This window comes from Lactuca sativa, chromosome 3, assembly GCF_002870075.4.
Source record: "Lactuca sativa cultivar Salinas chromosome 3, Lsat_Salinas_v11, whole genome shotgun sequence".
Lineage (NCBI taxonomy): Eukaryota > Viridiplantae > Streptophyta > Magnoliopsida > Asterales > Asteraceae > Lactuca > Lactuca sativa.
The window spans coordinates 163,708,140-163,729,285 of NC_056625.2; the positions used below are offsets into that span (position 1 = coordinate 163,708,140).

Genomic DNA, 21,146 nt, shown 5'->3' on the forward strand with positions numbered 1-21,146 from the left:
GAGCAGTCGTTTGGTGTATCGAGACGAGAATAAAGATAGAGGAAGGTTTAGACGCGTATTCCTCCTTATTACCTCGAAAAATTATATGTCAGTTCTAATATCGTAATTAAACCTTTAGAAATATGAACACATAAAATTTCTAGATCCAGTTGGCAACAGACCATAGATCTGATCAAACGATAACATAAAGCATCACAAATTATTAAGCACATAAAAGCATGTTAGGCATCTTCCCTAAATAAGCTACTACTTGTGTCTATTCATGTGTACTACCTAAAATATATTAGACACACTCCTCACGATCATCGCTTAGCATTCTAAGTTTAAGTCTAGAAATAAATCCTTATTCCTAATTTGATTAAAATAATGCTTTGATACCAACTGTGACATCCCCATTTTCACGGCCATAAAAGACCGATTTTGTTTATGCTTTATAAAAATCATAGTACCTTTTTTAATAAAAATATTGTGGAATTTGTTCCCAGTAAAACATGATAAATATGTTATCAAAGCATTTTCAAAGAAAAGTATTTTTATTCATTTTAAAACATTTGAGATGTCATCATCAATACATAAACATAAGCATAAATCGAACTTACATTCATTATCACTAGTGATTTATATGTCCTTATTCTCTTAGTGTAATGTGACTTCATATCAACACCTGTGATATAAATAAACTGAGTGGGTCAAGTTGGGAAACCTAGTGAGTACATAGGGTTTTCAACCCATAATAATATAATTATTATGTTTAATCTTCAAACAATTAATCAACCCAATTACGCATCCCCATTATCTTATTTACTCTTAAGGATCTATCCTAAAAATCCGCTATTCCTCGTTCATTTATTCCTAAGGATTATCCTAAGGAATTGGCACGAAGTCCATCATCACCGGGTTTGGGCACTAAGTCTGCATAGTCGCCAGGGTTTATACAACATGCACTAAGTCCGCATAGTCGCCAGGGTTTAGGTACTAAGTCTGCATAGTCACCAGGGTTTACGCATCAAGTCTGCATGATCGCTAAGGTTTAGGCACTAAGTCCGCATAGTCGCCAGGATTTAGGCACTAAGTTTGCATAGTCACTAGGGTTTAGGCATCAAGCCGGCATGATCGCCAATGTTTAGGCACTAAATCTGCATAGTCGTCGAGGTTTAGAGTACACCAGGTGAACACATCGTTCACAACACCTACAGGTTGCAATCCTGCTAGTGTTCTACTAGACTGTCTAGAATATTCCGTGTTTGTCATCTATGCTCTGCTAGATGATGGGTCGATCATTTGGGTAAAGGCTTCTCTCATTGTTCACCTTTCACTTTTATCTCATGGTCTATATCACCTCTCCTCTCATCATCCGACTCATATTACATCTACCCATGTTTTACCCAACATATTTTGTAGATATAAAATACATATACAGTTTAATTCATTTGAAGCATGTATAAAATCGTTCATCAAGCATAAATAGTAAGTATTCAGATAATATGCACACATAACACGTAATTTATATAAAATACTTCATATCTAGGTGTAGGATGAAAGTAACTATGCACTCACCTGATAGGTGGTGACGCGGTTCTCGGACAACACTTCGTTTACTTTAAAACAATTTCCTTCGACAAAACCTAGTAGAATTACCACTAGAGTTTAGTCTAACGTTTACTGAGACTAATTAATAGTCTACCTATTATTACTATTATATAAACGTTAAACTATACTCTTCACCCACGATGTACAGATAGGGGCCATACATGAAACACCGGAGGGCAAGATCATTTTGGCATATAACACTTCTGAATCCAGCAACCGAAGCGACCCTCCAAACCATATTCCCCGTACCGTGAGTGGTTAAAAAGATATTACAACGACACTTATATAACCCATAATAATATCCCAAATAATTACCATAAGTTCCTAATAACGTTACTATAATTAATTAAAAGCTATATTAAAAATAGTGTAGGCGTAGCTCACTTACAACGGGTTTTCTCGAAAACCAGGCTTCGCTTGGAGCAGCGTTTCCGAACCGAAAGACCCTTTTTCTCGGGACTCCGGGAGCCTCGTGGCCTCCTTCAGGTGCTAGGGGTTTACATAGGCTTATGGGTTTAGGGGGCTTAGAGAGAGAAAGAGAGGGTGAAAGGTGTGAGAAATATGAAGGATTCAGCCTTTATTTATAGGGGTTTTATCGTAGAGTAGTCTCTAAGCTTCGTCCGTATCTTCCGCATACGAGCTCCGTTTTCTACGTTCTTTATATCCACTCGTTGGTATTTACAAGTAATACAACTTTCATTTAGACCCCGTCGGCTAATTCTCAGTGTAGCTCAAATTTACAAAACTATATTGAATTCGCCGCACTTGAAGAGTAAAGACTAAGTTTCGTCCATATCTTTCTCATACGAGATCTATTCTCGACGTTCTTTATATCCATGCATTGGTATTTACGAGTACTATAACTTTTATTTAGATCTCGTCGGCCAATTCTTAATCTATCTCAGATTTACAAATCTGCATCGAATTCGCCGTGTTTGAAGAGTAGAGACTAAGCTTCATCCATATCTTTCGCATACGAGCTCCGTTTTCGACTGCATTTTTATCGTTTAGCTCCTATTAACGATATCTTCATTTCTCGTTTAGATTATTTTGGCTAAAGATTGACCAATCTAAAATTCGAATTTCCAGGTTGTTTACCGTTTCTCTAAATCTTAGAAAACTCTTAACTTCCTCATACGAAGTCAGATTTTGACGTTCTTTTTATCCACACTCTTGGTTTAACATATACTATGACTATCGTTTAGATCGCTAAGGCTAGAAAGTATTTTATCGTAAATTTACTTTTTACGATTCCCAGTGTCGTATCGGTTTTGCCGTAAAACTTCAATGGGTCATATCTTCGTCGTTATAACTCGGATTTTGGCGTTCTTTATATGTATTGAACCCTTGATACATATTATACAACTTGGTTAGGATTATTTATTCTAAATAATCTTTTGTCGAAAAGTCATTTTCGACACTTATTGCCTCTAGATTGACTAGCCCGGATCTACGGGCGTTACAATTATCTCCCCCTTAGGATGATTACGTCCCGAAATCATCAACGAAACAGGACTGTATAATGATTCCGTACGTTATCTTTTCATCCTAGGTAATAACTGTAACCTCTGTTTCTTCGAACGAGTATCTGACTCTTTGACTTCTTTACCGCAGGCGATGCTTGATCTTGCACCCGCACTCTATCTAATATCAGGCTTTCAATCATGACCTTCCTGTCACAATCTCGGCCCTTATTAGAGACTCTTTCTTCTTTTTAACAACTTAAGATATGTTCCTTCCTTTGATTGTCATAATAGACCGATGGGTCACGTTCTAATTACCTCTCATCGTATGATGCAACGTTCTGACTCAGGTCTTTTAGAGTTAAATTCCAGAATGCAATATACTTTCCTTTGTGTTCTAATATGATATAATCACATTTTAACATGTAGCATTTCTAGCTACCAGCTTCTTTAACAATGATCACGATACTTCTATTGATCGCTTTGATTATCTTTCACTTTAATCTTCTGGCTTAAGTTGGATGCTACATCAAACTTGATTATCCGAACCACGTAAGATAATCATCTTAGTCAGACTCGATTTGATATGCCCACTAGGGTCAGATTAACAATCATCTTCTCAGTCATTACCGAAATGATGGTAACGACAGGCATGAACAAAACATAATTAATTACTAGTGCATTGGTAACCTTGTGACTTTCCCTGATCCAAGCGTGAGTCCTATGCTTCCGGTAGTATAGGCCTCTACTACCTTTCACACCTACTCATACTCGTCCCAGGTATTCTCTCACATTTCTCCAAGTTATTATCACAAAAACAATTTTAACACATACAAATGTGTCCAAACAATCATAGAAATTTCCCTAGACTCTACTAGTACTTCTTCCATGTGTATCTTCAATCATCAATTCTACTTCAATTCGGTTGGTGATGGAAATTTCAGACGATGGGATAATTTCATGGATTAAACAAAAAATCTTTCTTTCTACTAATGAAAGTGTACTTCTTTTGTACTAGACGTGTTATTTATTAGACGCATTCTAAAGGCAAGATATCACTCTTATGATATCTTCAGATAGGTACTATTCAGTATCGTAAGCCTTCTCATTTCCTCCATTTACTCAATTCACTATGAGTCTTCACCATGATGTTCTGCACGCCAGAGCAGTCGTTTGGGGTATCGAGGCGAGAATAAAGATAGAAGAAGGTTTAGACGTGCATTCCTCCTTATTACCTCGAAAAATTATATGCCAGTTCAAATATCGTAATTAAACGTTTAGAAATCTGAACACATAAAATTTCTAGATCCAGTTGGCAACAGACCATAGATCTGATCAAACGATAGCATAAAGCATCACAAATTATTAAGCACATAAAAGCATGTTAGGCATCTTCCCTAAATAAGCTACTGCTTGTGTCTATTCAGGTGTACTACCTAAAATATATTAGACACACTCCTCACGATCATCGCTTAGCATTCTAAGTTTAAGTCTAGAAATAAATCCTTATTCCTAATTTGATTAAAATAATGCTTTGATACCAACTGTGACATCCCCATTTTCACGGCCATAAAAGACCGATTTTGTTTATGCTTTATAAAAATCAGAGTACTTCTTTTAATAAAAACGTTCCGGAATTTGTTCCCAGTAAAACATGATAAATAGGTTATCAAAGCATTTACGAAGAAAAGTATTTTTATTCATTTTAAAACATTTGAGATGTCATCGTCAATACATAAACATAAGCATAAACAAAACTTACATTCATTATCACTAGTGATTTATATATTCTTAATCTCTTAGTGTAATGTGACTTCATATCAACACCTGTGATATAAATAATCTGAGTGGGTCAGGTTGGGAAACCTGGTGAGTACATAGGGTTTTCAACCCACACTAATATAATTATTACGTTTAATCTTCAAACAATTAATCAACCCAATTACCCATCCCGATTATCTTATTTACTCTTAAGGATCTACCCTAAAGATCAGCTATTCCTCGTTCATTTATTCCTAAGGATTATCCTAAGGAATTGACACGAAGTCCATCGTCACCGGGTTTAGGCACTAAGTCTGCATAGTCGCCAGGGTTTATACAACAAACATTAAGTCCGCATAGTCGCTAGGGTTTAGGTACTAAGTCTGCATAGTCACCAGGGTTTAGGCATCAAGTCTGCATTATCGCTAAGGTTTAGGCACTAAGTCCGCATAGTCACCAGGGTTTAGGTACTAAGTCTGCATAGTCACCAGGGTTTAGGCATCAAGTCTGCATGATCGCCAAGGTTTAGGCACTAAGTCTGCATAGTCGCCAAGGGTTAGAGTACACCGGGTGAACACATCGTTCACAACACCTACAGATTGCGATCCTGCTAGTGTTCCACTGGACTGTCTAGAATAGTCAGTGGTTGTCATCCATACTCTGCTAGATGATGGGTCCATCATTTGGGTAAAAGGCTTCTCTCATTGTTCACCTTTCACCCTTATCTCATGGTCTATATCACATCTCATCTCATCATCCGACTCATATTTCATCTACCCATGTTTTACCCAACATATTTTGTAGATATAAAATACATATACAGTTTAATTCATTTGAAGCATGTATAAAATCGTTCATTCAGCATAAATAGTAAGTATTCAGATAATATGCACACATAACACGTAATTTATATAAAATACTTCGTATCTATGTGTAAGATGAAAGTAACTATACACTCACTTGATAGGTGGTGACGCAGTTCTCGGACAACACTTCGTTTAGTTTAAAACAATTTTATTCGACAAAACCTAGTAGTATTACCACTAGAGTTTAGTTTAACGTTTTACCGAGACTAATTAATAGTCTAGCTATTATTACTATTATATAAGCGTTAAATAATACTCTTCACCCACTATGTACAGATAGGAGTTTTTTTCTAAAATAAAAAAAATAAATAAATGTATGATCGGTGATTGTATCGGCAATTCAAGTATTTGTGTCGTTTTGTTGTGTCATAAAGAAATTTGACACGACATGAACACACACAGAGGAATAATTAAGCTTTATCTCATTTTTCAAGATATATTTGTATCGTGTTGTGTCTCTCACAAATTTCTATATTTGTGCCTCAAATTGCTAGGAGGCGTATTAGCGGCGACACTATTAGTTGCGATGGGTGTATCACTAACGACTAACTTATTACCACTGGCATGTCGATTTTGTGAGTAATAGTGACATGTCATTAGCGACGATAAGTTGCCATTGTACTTTTACCGGCGATACATGTCGCTATTTTTTTTTTGTTTTTTTTTTTTGTTTGTAATGGTTTTAATGAATAAAATTGTATGAATAATATAATGGTGATGAGCTAAGTTTAAATCTTTAAATTGGCTTTACAATCATAACACATGTCTTATATATACGTGTATTATAATATTTGCATATTTTGGTTATTGAATGAAACAAGATTGCCTATTTTATTAAAACAAGCAAACAACCATCTTGTTACCTACACTAGAATAGAAAAAAGATGGAAAATGGTTAACAATTAACCAAATCTAGAAAAATGCAGAGTGGCCGGCAAGACTAAATTGTCCTGTGAATAGGGTAAGAAACAAACGGTTCTGCCATTTGACATCAGGAGTCAGGACATGGAGATAGATCTGGTTCTTATGAAGCCTTAACTAGGGAACATCATTCTAAAGATTCTATCGAGCGTTACATCCTAACTTTTTATGCATGTACTTTAACATAAACAACACACATAATATCCACAAGGAAAAAGAGAAGATTGTCCACTTCTCTTTGTAACCGATGATAAACTACATAACACGTTTTTTTACCCAAATTGGTTTATATAGGTTAAGGTTCAAACCCTATAGATACTATCAAGAGGTGACCCCCATAGGTTTTTGGGTCATAGTATCTTTTGATATGCCTTAACCCAATATGTAACTATTATTTAAAATTTAGCCGATAAAAAAAACTTATAGTCTGATTGCATGTTTTAGGGGTTGGTGGTTGTATTAATTACACTTTGTACATGTGGAGGCGAACCATATCCTGTCAAGCCTGAAATGAATCAGAAACATGGCTGTCATTGCTTGTTGCCTGCTGTCCTGAAGTTTCTAATCTCTATTCATTAAAGTAAAGGCCAAAAGATACGTGAGAGGTAGTACACATAGAACCTGACAAAATAAATATATTACAATGCACAAAGCTGCAATCAAAAAAGCCTTGAAATCTCAGTCATTTCTGTCTATAAAATTGAGCTGACTAGGAAGTAAGAAAGCACCAATCTCTTGCTAGAAACTCACAATAACACTTCACTAGAAAATCATGGCAAAACCTCATGTTCTAGTCATACCTTATCCCGCACAAGGCCATGTAATCCCTATAATGGAGCTTGCTCAACGCTTAGTCAAGCAAGGTATCAAAGTTACATTTGTGAACACAGATGTCACTCACAAGCTTGTGACAAGCAATTCGTTAGAGAAAGATGGGTTTTCGGGTCTAATGCAGATGGTTTCCATCCCCGATGGATTAGAACCATGGGAGGACAGAACTGACCTTTGTAAGTTGAGCAAATCCGTATTAAGAACCATGCCTCGCAAGCTGGAGGAGCTTATAGACACGATTAATGAAGAAAAGAACAATAAAGTCACATGTATTATTGCTGATGGTTGCATGGGATGGGCAATACGAGTCGCAACGAAGATGGGAATTAGTAGAGCAGCCTTCTGGCCAGCCTCGGTTTGTACACTGGCCTCGGTGCTGAGCTATCAGAAATTGATCGATAATGGAATCATTAACAACAATGGTGAGATCAATAGACATGCATGGTTATATATATAATTATATATACATTATTACATAAGATTATGTTGAATCTTTTATGTCAGGCATGCCTCTAAACCATGATCAGATGATTCAGCTCTCAGAAAGCATGCCACCTATAAAACCTGCTGACCTCTCATGGGCGTGCTTTGAGGATTCGCCAACTGTAGAAGCTGTTTTTCAAGTTGTAAGAGAAGCTGTTGAAGCAGCTAGATTGACGAAATGGTATATATGCAACTCAACAACTGAGCTGGAGCTTGCAGCATTTAGCCTCTTTCCACAACTGTTGCAGATTGGCCCGTTGCTCGCAAGCAACCGACTTGGTGATCAAGCAGGCCACTTTTGGCAAGAAGACTCCACCTGTTTAAAATGGCTCGATCAACAGAAACCATGTTCAGTCATTTATATAGCATTTGGGAGCTTCACCATTTTCAACCAAACACAGTTTGAGGAATTGGCACTTGGTCTTGAACTTAGCAATAGACCATTCTTGTGGGTTGTGAGACCAGGCATGACGAAGGAGACTACAGCTTCTTTCCCAGATGGGTATGTGGAAAGAGTAGGCTCTCGTGGAAGAATTGTGAGTTGGGCACCTCAACAGAAAGTTTTAGCTCATCCTTCTGTAGCTTGTTTTGTGAGTCATTGTGGTTGGAATTCTACTTTAGAGGGTGTTACTAATGGACTCCCTTTCTTGTGTTGGCCATATTTTGCTGATCAGTTTCACAATGAAACTTACATTCGTCACATATGGAAAACTGGACTTGGGTTTAACAAAGATGGAGGTATTATCACACGAGGAGAGATACAAAGTAAGGTAGAGAAGTTGCTCGGAGACAATACATTCAGAGAGAAGGCCATGGATACTAAAGAAAAGGTTACAAGCGCTATTACAAAAGGAGGATGCTCACACAAAAATCTTAGCAATTTCATTGAGTGGATACAAGAGGAATCTACAGATGCCCAAGAATATTCAACTTGACAATATGTTATCTATATTTCATGTTTGATGTTCTAAAGTATAATTATATTTGGGGAGATCAGAGATGGGTTGATTTATATTATCTATGCAAGGAGGCTTCCTTTCCTTTGCTTTGTTTCCATTTACTCATTTAAGGGAGTTTATGAAAATTGATTCAACTTATTTTATGCAAACAACTTAAATTTACTATCATGCTTGTTAATGATAATGCTACTTCTCTTGCTTTGCGCTCCATCACCGATGCTGCTTAATTAATATGCATCCTCCACGGCCTTTCCCTCTTGTCTAGGTTGTCATTCATTTCTACAAAGGTTGATGTCTTTTATATTCGGTCCATCTTTTATGGACAAAATACATATATATTTTGCGCTCCAAAAATATATGTTTTGGACTGATATTTGGGGTAAAAATATAAATATATTATGGGAAATCTGTAGAAATATCCCTAAGACATGACATGAATACAATTTTCTCCGTAAGCCACTAATGTCGTTTTCCTTTCTCTGATTCTGAAGTTGTTGGCATTGGGAGATCTCTGGTAGGTAGGTGCAACAAGCTTAGTTTTGATGCCATCAGACTTATAAATAGGCGTTGTTGTGAAAAAACAAAATTATAGTTGTGGAGTGGAGTGGGTTGATTGGCTCATTGTAATGTCTTGTAACTTTTGCTTCTTGCTGTGCTAGCTAGTCCCTAGCTAGCTGCGACTAAAATTGCGGTTTCTAAAAAAATAAAAGTTTAACATAACATCCATACATAAAAATAAGGCTTAAAATTACGAATATCAATTTTTAACATCCTGATCAAACACTACAAAATTATAAAAACTTCAGAAATATACAATAATATCATTTGAAGTATAATATCTAGAAAAATCTGAAAGAATCTTGTACATTTCAAAAGGATAAATGGATAAATATTGAACAAAAAGGCAATTTTATTTTACCTTCATTATTAATACTATAAATAACATTTCTTATTAATTGAGTATTTATTTGATTAGTTATCTTATTCGTTAGATTATTTATTAAATTTTGAATTTTGCCATAACGTTACAGTTACCTCACCCTTAAGATGAGTCCGTCATTGGAATTGAGGAATCCAAAAATAATTGCAAGTATCTTTTGCTCGTCACATCTTCGTCTTCCACGTAATATCTATTCCGGTCAAATGTTTCTAGTTCACATGAACTAGATCAATCACTACAAGAAATATACCCTTTACCTATCCCACTGATGCACCAAATATCTGCCAAATTGCAACACAATATCTGCTGAAGCACCTACTAGGTTCCCAACCTCACTAAACCGCCCCAACTAACTCACTGGAGCATATCCTAGGTTTTCCTAGGTTCCCAACCTCACCCTGCCATCATTTGCTGAGGAACTCCCCATGATGCCAGCTATCCACCTCTTGGATATCGTCATATCCACTTAGTAGCTGACTCTCATCACTCAAGAGTTCCACAAAGCACAAAGCAAGCAATATTCATGCAGTAGTACTCCGATCCAAAGAACTATCATAGAACATTCCGCCCACATGACGCGACTCGCATTGTCCACATCCATCCATCCTCACTGTCGGCTGCCTTATGCATGCAAATTATACACATAACAAGATCTAATAGACTGTCATATAATAGACTCTACCCTAGGACCACAACCAAACAAGGAACATGAAATAAGGTCAAATCTATTATTCTAAGGCTATAAGATCCTAACCGTGTACAATTTTAAAAGCATACACGTGGCAGTTACCAATACCAATAATCATTCTCATTCTAGCATGACATCAAATATTCCCAAGGCTACAAGCATCATATATCAGGCCAATCTATTGCTGACTACTCACCACTAGCATGCAAGTCTACCAGCTCATACAACATATAAAGGCATCTCCCTAGCCCTAACTAGCATGCGATTCTCAGATTCATAAATCAATTCATAACAGATAACATATATGGATATTCTGGGGAAACTTACTTGAGCTCGGCTGATTGCATGCACCACACCCTTTCTTCTCTTAGAATTTTTTTTACTTAAAAACATCTTCCTTTTAAAAACTTTACAGATCCTCAGTTTGAGTTCAGACTCACCCGAAAGTATGTCCGAATCCCTCAAACCAAGGCTCTGATACCAACTTGTAATGACCCAAAAATCAAGGGTAAAAAAATTTCTTTTTAATATAACTAAAACATTAATACCATTTAATTCAAACATTTCAAATCATAGCCAAGTAAATCATTTATCAGAGTTTATCCCAAAATCATTCATTGCGGAAATCGTAGGTGTGTACGCTGCGATCAATCCGAGCCCTTCCTTTCCAAAACGATGATACTTGAAACCATAAACAAAACCTGTAAGCACGAAGCTTAATGAGTTTCCCAGAGCATACCATAAACACAATCCACATATCACATATCCTGTTAGCTATAAAAGCTACCTGTATCACATTTCCTGCTAGCTATAGAAGCTACATATAACACATAAGCCATGCATACAAAAACCTGTAAGGATGTCGTGGGCTCCCTCCAGGGTCTTACACCATTGTGCCATGGGCTACCCCACATGGTCTTAACCTGGGAATGTCATGGGCTACCCCATATGGTCTTATATCCAATTGTCATGGGCTCCCCCGGGGTCTTCCATGCAAGTATCACAAAGACAACTAGCATAACACACATCACATAAACATATCATATATCACATAAATATCTACACATAACACAACCATAAACCTGTAAGGATGTCGTGGGCTCCCCCAGGGTCGTACACCATTGTGCCATGGGCTACCCCATATGGTCTTTACCTAGGAATGACATAGGATACCCCACATGGTCTTACATCCAATGCCATGGGCTACCCCACATGGTCTTTACCTAGGAATGCCATGGGCTACCCTACATGGTCTTACATCCAATGTCATGGGCTACCCCACATGGTCTTTACCTAGGAATGCCATGGGCTACCCTACATGGTATTTCATGTAATAACACACAATCACATAGCATATCAAATCACATAAATGACTAACACATAAACCATAATCACATAATGAGCCGACCTTGGTGCCTTAGACCCATGGGTATGGCGAGAAGACTCACCTGGCACTGCTGAAGTCCCGTGGCTAAAACTCCCATTGCTGGTTGACAGATTCCTGAACTGTCAACATCAAAATGACACCCAATTAATAATTGGGTTCTAAGCCCAAGGTCTAACTCACACACCAAAGCCCCATTAGACAAGTAATGGGCCAAAGCCCAACATATGGCCCAATTTTCCAAATTAGGTCCAAACCTCTACATGGATTTATTTTAAGGCCTAACATATTATTCTAGCCCAAACATTTGGCATTCTGATGGCCTAATAGCTAATAATCCTCAAGGCCCAATCATGGCCTACTTATGGCCCAATTTTCCAAATTGGGCTCAAGCCTTTCTAATGGGTATTATCCTGACCCAATTAGGGTTTTTCACATAAAATGATGATTTGGGTTAAGTGTTCCTACTTAACCGTTAAGTGTTCCTACTTAACCCATTAAGGACTTAATCCATTAAGTCCAAACATACAATGAAATCGGGCTTGAGTCATCAGTTCACTCCAATGGTCCAAAATGCGAGTCCCGATAAGTCCAAACCAGTAATTCCAAAATTAGGGTTTTCTAAACCCTAATTAGGGTTTCCAACCCAATCATAGCCCAATAGGACCAAAACTAAGTCCTTAGATCAAATAGGGCTTCATTAGGCCCATTAGGGTTTCGTTAGTCGGGCACCACCCACTACCACCTCGGGTAGTGGTGGTCAATGGCGGCTCACGGCGGTGGCCACCACCTGACGGTGGTGGTTTGGTTCTTTTTCATTATTCTTTTGGTAATTACAATTACAATTCTATTCTCAGTTAGTACACACACACACACACACTAATCTAACACACACAACCACCTTGAAGCGGCAGTCGACGGTAGAGAGCCACAGCCACCACCTCACGGTGGTGACGGTGGGGTCTTCCTTTGGATCTTCGGCCAAGAAGCACACCTGAAGCCCTAAATCATTGCAACACACGAACACCAACACCCTAGCACGTACACAACCACCACCACATGGCAGAACAACAAAAGATGGCGGCAGCCACCATGGTTGGCGGCCATGGTGGTTCTCTTCCACTTCCATCAACAGAAAAAGGCATACACACCAATAGCAGCATCGACACTCGACTCCTTATGCCAAAAATGGACACCACCACCCACCTGGTGTCACGCAACGATCGGAGGACGACAGAACTGCAAGCAACAACAGCACTAACCACCGATGGCTCTCTTCAGCGATAGAAAAGAACCTGGTCTCCGACGTGGAATAATGGCAACGTATGGAGTCCCGAGCGGAGGAAGGAACATCAACAGTCACAACGAACTCAATCGTATTCGCGGACCTCGACACTTTTAGCAGCACGCCGGGAATGCGACTCCCCTCTTCGTCGATAGTGAGACGGAAATGACGCTTTTGGTGGTTGTTGGCCTCAACGCCGGTGGGTAACGACTTCATCGGAGGTGGTGGTGTGTGGCGCCGGAAATCGCAAGAGTGAAATTGGCGGCTTGAAAACACCCCTAGGGTTAGGGTTATATACCCGATCACCAATTCTAGCTTATTGCCATAATAACAATTATGGTCCCTCCTTCCTTCTTTTCTTTTAAAATGAGTCCATAAGTTACCCTTTTAACCTTGCCTTCTGAAATCTCTTTCAAATCCAGTCCAAAATGTTACCAATCAGCCCCAGCCTATTAAAATCCTTACATAATACGTCCCAATAATATGAAACACCCCCTGACTACTAAAATCCTTCGCGAAACAAGTCTTGAAATTACACTTTAACGCTCGAATAATTCAATTTATAACATTCGGCTCCCCAAAACCAACAATCCACTCAATAATATAGATTTAGGGCGACTATGCGTTCATCAATTTTTTTATCTATTTAATTATTAAATAAAAAGAATGTTACAAATTCGACAAGGGAATCTTCATGGGATACTGCTCAATCTCCATATCATTCAAAGTTTACAAGTTCAAAAGGTAAATTGCTGAATAATCTATCCATGTGAAGTTTAATGAACTATTACTTTATAAGAACATTTTTGTTGAGTCAAATACACGCACCTCATGGTTAAGATCCACAAGAACACGTTTTTGTCTCCATATCAGCCTTTGATGACACTTCTTCAACTACTCAAGCCTATCTAGTCCCTGCAGCTTCAGATGGAACTGAAAATGATATCATAAATGATCAAGATGATAGTGCAACTGATCTTCACTATAACCATGTCATTGCTTCCGTTCTATCTCGGTTGATAGATCAAGGAATTATTTAGCTTGAAGGATTGGATTACGATGAAACTTTCGCGCTAGTGACAAGCCTTGAAGCTATCAGATTATTTCTAGCTTATACTTTATTTAAACAGTTCGATGTGTATCAAATGGATGTTAAGACTTCCTTACTTTATCGAGATTTACAAGAAGAAGAATTTCTCAAGTAGTCTCCAGGGTTTGAACTTGAAGACGTACTAAATCATTCTATATATAGACTCGATAAGGTTGTCTATAAACTTTAGCATTCCCCTAAAATATGGTATGATACATTTCCAACTTATCTTATTTAAAAGGTTAGAAAAGAGGAGAAAATAAAAACACTTTATTCTTTACGAAAACAACTTATGATCTTATCAATGCCTAAAGTATATGTTGATGACATTATTTTTTGGCTCTACTAATAAAAAGTTGTGTGAAGAATTTAGAGTTGTTATGGAAAATAAATTTGAGATGAGCATGATAGGAGAGATGAATTTCTTTAGTGAACTTCAGATAAAATAGTCTACTGAGGTATATTCATCAACCAGAGTAAGTACATCATTGAAAGTCTAAGAAGTATCCTTTTAATGAATATATAGGGTGTACATTAGACAAAAAAAAGCACATCTTGAGGATGTCAACTTCTAGGTGGAACTCATCAGCTGGTCTTGCATGAACTAAACCTCAATTACATGTTTGATAGTTGAATCTGAGTATGTTGCAGCTGGTAGATGTTGTGCTTAAGTACCATGAATACAAAATCAGCTTTTGTATTATGAGTCGATGTTCAAAATAACTCAATTCAGTTGTGACAAAAATAGTGCAATTCAAATCACTCAGAATCTTGTTCATCACCTAAACAAAGCATATATAGATCAGACACAACTTCGTTATATACACTGTTTAGAAAAGGAAAGATTGAGTTGTTGTATGTTCCAACAAATAATAAACTACTGATCTTCAAGGTTTTCAGTTCAGTCTCTGTTAATTTCTATCATTTTTTATTTTATTTATCTTTTAGCTAAGTTTTTCTTTAAAAACAATAAACATAATTTTTTTTTTCATTTCTTCAGCAACCTTAATCAATTACAATTTATTTATCTTCTAAAATAAAATCATCATTGAGTATCTTGTTCAAAGTGTACAACATACTACTCACTCTGCATTTGAACAAATCTCCTTAATTATCCACCATCCTTTATTAATTATACCATGATTTGATTTTGTCTATAACCGTAAAAGTGACCACCACTACAAGAGGAGGATTGGGCCTCAACTTCTTCAAGATCATGGTTTCCTAGTAGAACATGCGAAACTATTTGAGACATTTACGACATATATACGTTGTAAGTTCATAATTGTAATTGATGATTTTGAAGGAGAATTTAAGCGAAGGTCATGTATATAGAGAATTCTTTCTTGATTTTTCGGAAATATAGGAAATCAATGTTGGTGACAATGATAATATATATAATTAAAGAGCAATAAACCGTCTTAACTCTGATATCAGTTGATGAAACACAAGTAATCTGGTCTATTATGTGAGAGGTATTTCAGTATATGTCTGCATTGTCTTGTTCATAATCTTAGATTGAAGGTTGAGATGCCAACTTTTTATTGTGAAAATCTAAGTTATTTAAGCATGACAAGTAACCTAGTCTATCTTAAGAACAATAAGCATATTGATGTCGGGATAAATTTCATTTGTAATGTTCTTGAAGAAGAAAAGTTATCTATTGAAGGATAGTTAGGGGGTGTTTAGGGTATCTTTTGAGAGGGCAAAAGGACTTTTGGGAAAAGATAACAGAGAAAAGATGTTTGGTAAAAGCTCCTTTTGGATTTTTTATAGAAGGAAAACTGACTTTTTGGAAAAGTCAAGAAAACTTGGCTTTTTGGAACTTTTTCCCAAAAGTCATTTTGCTCTCTCAAAAGATACCCCAAACACCCCCTTACTACAGAGAACCTAATAGCTATATTAGCAAAGGCGGTGCCATCAAAGAAGTTCAAGCATTGCTTTGACTTGGTGAATGTTCATATGAAGTAAGTCCCTTCAGGGCATACCGGCATGAAGGAGATGACTAATAGGAATCTTTGTTGGTTGAAGCGAACTCAAGTCAAGGTGGAGATTGTTAGTTAGAGTGTGCCTTGGATTTTGTTGATCCAAATAAATTACTTGACCAGTATTGAAATGTCGATTTCGAAGGGATAAGTGAAGAAACATGTTTTGTTACTATGAATTTTCTTGTATATGAATTTTCTTGTTAGGGTTATTGGTTATAGGTATTAGTAACTATGTTTTTTAGTGTATCTCTTTTGAAAAAGTTAGAGAAATAAAAAAGATTTAAGGTTACTGCCATTAGACATAGGTCACATTGATCAAATCACGCTTAGTTCTTTCTTTTTCTTGTTTTTTTTGCTTAGATGTGTGTCAACAAGAAAAATATGGCTATGGCTATGACTACCGATTGCCTGATGTCCAGATGTTGCTTATCTTAATTGATGGTGTAATCTTTTTTCACCAATATTTTAGATCTTATGGGAAGTCGCTGTCGGATGCTTCTAGATTTGGCTGACTTGATACCGATTATTTATATACTTTCATTGGGTATATGACACGTCAATCACAGCGGGGCATGGAAAATCATATGGCCTATAGTGATCTCCAAACTATACCCGAATTGCAGGGTTCATATATATGCCACAAAAGGTAAGAAAATTATTGAAGGGTCCATCAACGCCTGTTTTCAGAGATGTCGTTTTATCATGCATTAAAGAGTATATATGGAGTCAAGAAAGAAGATCCGAGAAAGTAATTTCTGCTGAATTCCAGAAATGGCCACAGATAAGGATGTCTAAGTCACCGAATAGGACGAAACAGATAAAATTATTACGCACAAGGTAACTAACAAAAAAGCCTTGACATATACGTCAATTATGTCAATATATAAAGTTGAGCAGACAATTAAGTATAGAAACACCAACACTTTCCCGAGACTCCTCAGAAAACTTCCTTTAGAAATCATGGCAAGACCTCATGTTCTAGTCATACCTTATCCCGCACAAGGCCATGTAATCCCTATAATGGAGCTTGCTCAATGGTTAGTCAAGCAAGGAATCAAAGTTACATTTGTAAACACAGAGGTTAATCACAAGCTTGTGACAAGCAATTCGTTAGTCAATGATGGTTTTGGGGATCTAATTCAGTTGGTTGCAGTCCCTGATGGGTTAGAGCCATGGGAGGACAGGAGTGACCTATGCAAGTTGACCACGTCAATATTACAAACTATGTCGTGCAAACTAGAAGAGCTTATAGAGACGATTAACAAAGAAGACAGCAATAACGTTTCCTGTATTATTGCTGATGATGGCATGGGATGGGCCATAAAAGTCGCAAAGAAGATGGGAATTAGAAGAGCAGCCTTCTGGCCAGCCTCAGTTGCTACATTGGCCTACGTGATGAGCTTTCAGAAACTGATTGATGATGGAATCGTTAACAACAATGGTGAAACATCCATGATTACATATTTCATATAATATAAGAGTCTAAGAATGTCCATTAACCTTTTTTATGATTTTTTCAATGCAGGTATACCTATAAATGATGAGATGATTCAGCTGGCAGAAAGCATGCCGCCTATCAAGTCCACGAACCTCCCATGGACGTGTTTTAAGGACTTGGGCACTGTAAAAGCCTTTTTTAAAGTTGTAGTAGAAGCTGTTGAAGCCGCTAGTTTGACTGAATGGTTTTTATGTAACTCGACTACTGAGCTGGAGCCTGCTGCATTCAGCCTGTACCCGCAGCTGTTGCCGATTGGTCCGTTGCTGGCTAGCAACCGACTTGCAGACCAAGCAGGCCACTTCTGGCAAGAAGACGCCACCTGTCTTCCATGGCTCGACCAACAGCCATCATGTTCGGTCATTTATGTAGCTTTTGGGAGCTTCACCATTTTCAACCAAACCCAGTTTGAAGAATTGGCACTTGGTCTTGAACTTAGCAACAGACCATTCTTGTGGGTTGTGCGACCAGGCATGACAAAGGAGACTACAGCTTCTTTCCCAGATGGGTATGTGGAAAGGGTAGGCTCTCGTGGAAGAATTGTGAGTTGGGCACCTCAACAGAAAGTGTTAGCTCATCCTTCTGTAGCTTGCTTTGTGAGTCATTGTGGTTGGAATTCTACTTTAGAGGGTGTGACAAATGGACTCCCTTTCTTGTGCTGGCCATACTTTGCTGATCAGTTTCACAATGAAACTTACATTCGTGACATTTGGAAGACTGGGCTGGGGTTCAACAAAGATGAAGCAGGTATCATCACACGAGGAGAAATAAAAAGTAAGGTAGAGCAGCTGCTCGGAGACAATTCATTCAAAGCTAAAGCCATGGATATTAAAGAAAAGGTTACAAGCACTATCAAAGAAGGAGGATGCTCACACAAAAATCTTGGCAATTTTATCGAGTGGATACACAATAAAGATACCTATGCCCTATAACCAAGTTGAGATATGTGAATGAACAATCTCGGCCCAATTTGTTGTTCGTTTAATCTTTTCATTCGTAGTATGATGATATTAATGAAGATGTTTCAATTTAATATATATATATATATATATATATATATATATATATATATATATATATATATATATATATATAGGGTAAGGTTATTTTGTTTTCACTATGTATTGTGTGCATTTATGATTGATTCTAGACCAATCATTTTAGTTATTTTAAGAAAGTAATTAATGTATATTATATGTTGAAGATATAATGGATATTAATTACATCTTCAGCATTTAATATGCATTAATTACTTTCTTAAAATAACTAAAATGACTGGTCCAGAATTAATCATACATGCACACAATAGATAGTGAAAACATTTGAACCTAACTATATATATATATATATATATATATATATATATATATATATATATATATATATATATATATATATATATATATATATATATTTGAAGTTTGATTTTCTAAACTTGCTTTGGGAGATGGTTCGATTTGAATGTATTTGAAACCAACTCTTCTCTCATTGAAGGGCGATAAAAAAAATTACATATTCAACTTATATTATGCAAATAACATTTTATTAACTTTGAAATTTACACTACAGTCGTCACTAAAGTGCAATTTTCGTCAATGACATGTAATGCTATAAAGGTTTTTAAGTTGTATTATTTAGTAATTGATCATGAAAATTTGTTGAGACTTTTAGCAAGTACAGGTGCTTGCTGAAAGCTTTGCCCGCTAAAATGTTAAGAGTAAATTATATTATTCGTCCCTGGTGTCTAATTGCTGGTTTAGTCCTTATTTTAAAAAATTTACTCGGACGGTCCCTTATATTATTAAAAATTTCACGTTTTGTCCCTTAAATCGCTTACCAGACAAAAAATGTCTATTTTTCCTTTATTCTTTTATTTATTTTATTTATTTTTAGATTGTTATTACTATTAATTATAATTTTAAAGAAATGATTAAATAATTGGGCCCCAACTTCTTATATCCTTCTTCTTCATCTTTTCTTTCATGAACCACCACCCCACCACCCACCTACATCACCGCCGATGCTCCATCACCGTCGGTGCTCCACCCCCACCACATCTATGCTGTTCTGCAGCCAATAAAGACACAATCTGACATTGTCTCCTTCTTTCTCACCCACTCCCGTCAGGAATCCAAAACCCTAGCCAACCAACGACGTCGCCGACCTTCCTTTCCTGCCTCCTTCACCCTAAAACATCGGTGATACCACCTCCGGCCTCCTTCACCTATATCATCGCTAAACACCGCCTCATCCACCAATTCCCACGTCCATTCCGAGCTCTTCCGGTGCTGCCATTGCACCTTCACTAGCTCGACATTTTTGTTCCTCAGATCCTTCGACTTCCGGTCGAGGATTGCCACCGGTCGCTCAATGTAATTCAGGTTGTCATCAACCTGAATATCCTCCAGTCACTGTTGAGTCGTCCACCAGACACTTCCGTAGCTGTGAGACATGAAAGGTGCTATGAATCTGACTGAGTTCGGCTGCCAGATCCAGCCTATACGCCACCTTGCCCACCCGGGCTATAACCTTGAAAGGTCCAATATATCTGGGGCCTAACTTGCCTCACTTCCAGAATCGGATGACGCCATTCCAAGGCGAAACCTTAAGGAGAACCCTATCCCCGACCTGGAACTTCAGGTCTGATCGACACTTGTCGGCATAACTTTTCTGCCGACTCTGTGCAGTCTGAAGCCTGCTTCGAAACCGCTGAATCCTCTCTGTCGTCTTGAGCACCACTTCGGTGCTCCCCATGACTCTCTGGCCAACCTCACCCCAGCATATCGGGGTCCTGCATTTCCTCCCGTATAGCATCTCGAAGGGAGGACGATCGATAATCGCGTGGTAGCTATTGTTGTAAGAGAACTCCGCCAATCGGAGGTAAGTATCCTAACTACCACCGAAGTCTAGCACGCATGCCTGCAGCATGTCCTCCAGAGTCTGGATGGTCCGCTCGCTCTGACCATCCGTCTGTGGGTGAAAGGCGGTGCTGAAGTGCATACAAGTACCTAACTCGTCATGGAATTTCTTTCAAAACCTGGAAGTGAACCGCACATCCCTATCTGAAATCATGGAGACTGGCACTCCATGCCGAGCCACCACCTCTCGAATGTATATGTTGGCCAACTTCTCGTCCGAGATACTCTCCTGGATCGATATAAAGTGGGCACTCTTGGTCAACCGATCCACGATGACCCAAATGGAATCCACTCCCCGCGCGGTCCTGGGAAGTTTGGTGATGAATTCCATAGTAATATCTTCCCACTTCCACAAAGGAATATCCAACGGCTGCATTTTTCCGTGTGGCCTCTGGTGCTCGGCCTTGACCTTCCTGCAGGTCAAGCACCGCTCCACGTACCATGCTACATCCCGCTTCATGTAGGGTCACCAATAGTCTAGACG

The 21,146-nt window shown here is 37.9% G+C and overlaps 2 protein-coding genes across 2 annotated transcripts; both read left to right on the forward strand.

Annotated features, from left to right (window-relative positions):
• The first annotated feature begins 7,234 nt into the window (after positions 1–7,234).
• On the forward strand, positions 7,235–9,084 carry LOC111890355 (UDP-glycosyltransferase 83A1-like). Its single transcript, XM_023886479.3, has 2 exons — positions 7,235–7,854; positions 7,937–9,084. The coding sequence occupies exons 1-2, from the start codon at positions 7,374–7,376 to the stop codon at positions 8,848–8,850; spliced, it is 1,395 nt and encodes a 464-aa protein (XP_023742247.1). The 5' UTR covers positions 7,235–7,373; the 3' UTR covers positions 8,851–9,084.
• Positions 9,085–17,137: 8,053 nt separating this feature from the next.
• On the forward strand, positions 17,138–18,861 carry LOC111890356 (UDP-glycosyltransferase 83A1). Its single transcript, XM_023886480.3, has 2 exons — positions 17,138–17,690; positions 17,775–18,861. The coding sequence occupies exons 1-2, from the start codon at positions 17,210–17,212 to the stop codon at positions 18,674–18,676; spliced, it is 1,383 nt and encodes a 460-aa protein (XP_023742248.1). The 5' UTR covers positions 17,138–17,209; the 3' UTR covers positions 18,677–18,861.
• The last annotated feature ends 2,285 nt before the right edge of the window (positions 18,862–21,146 follow it).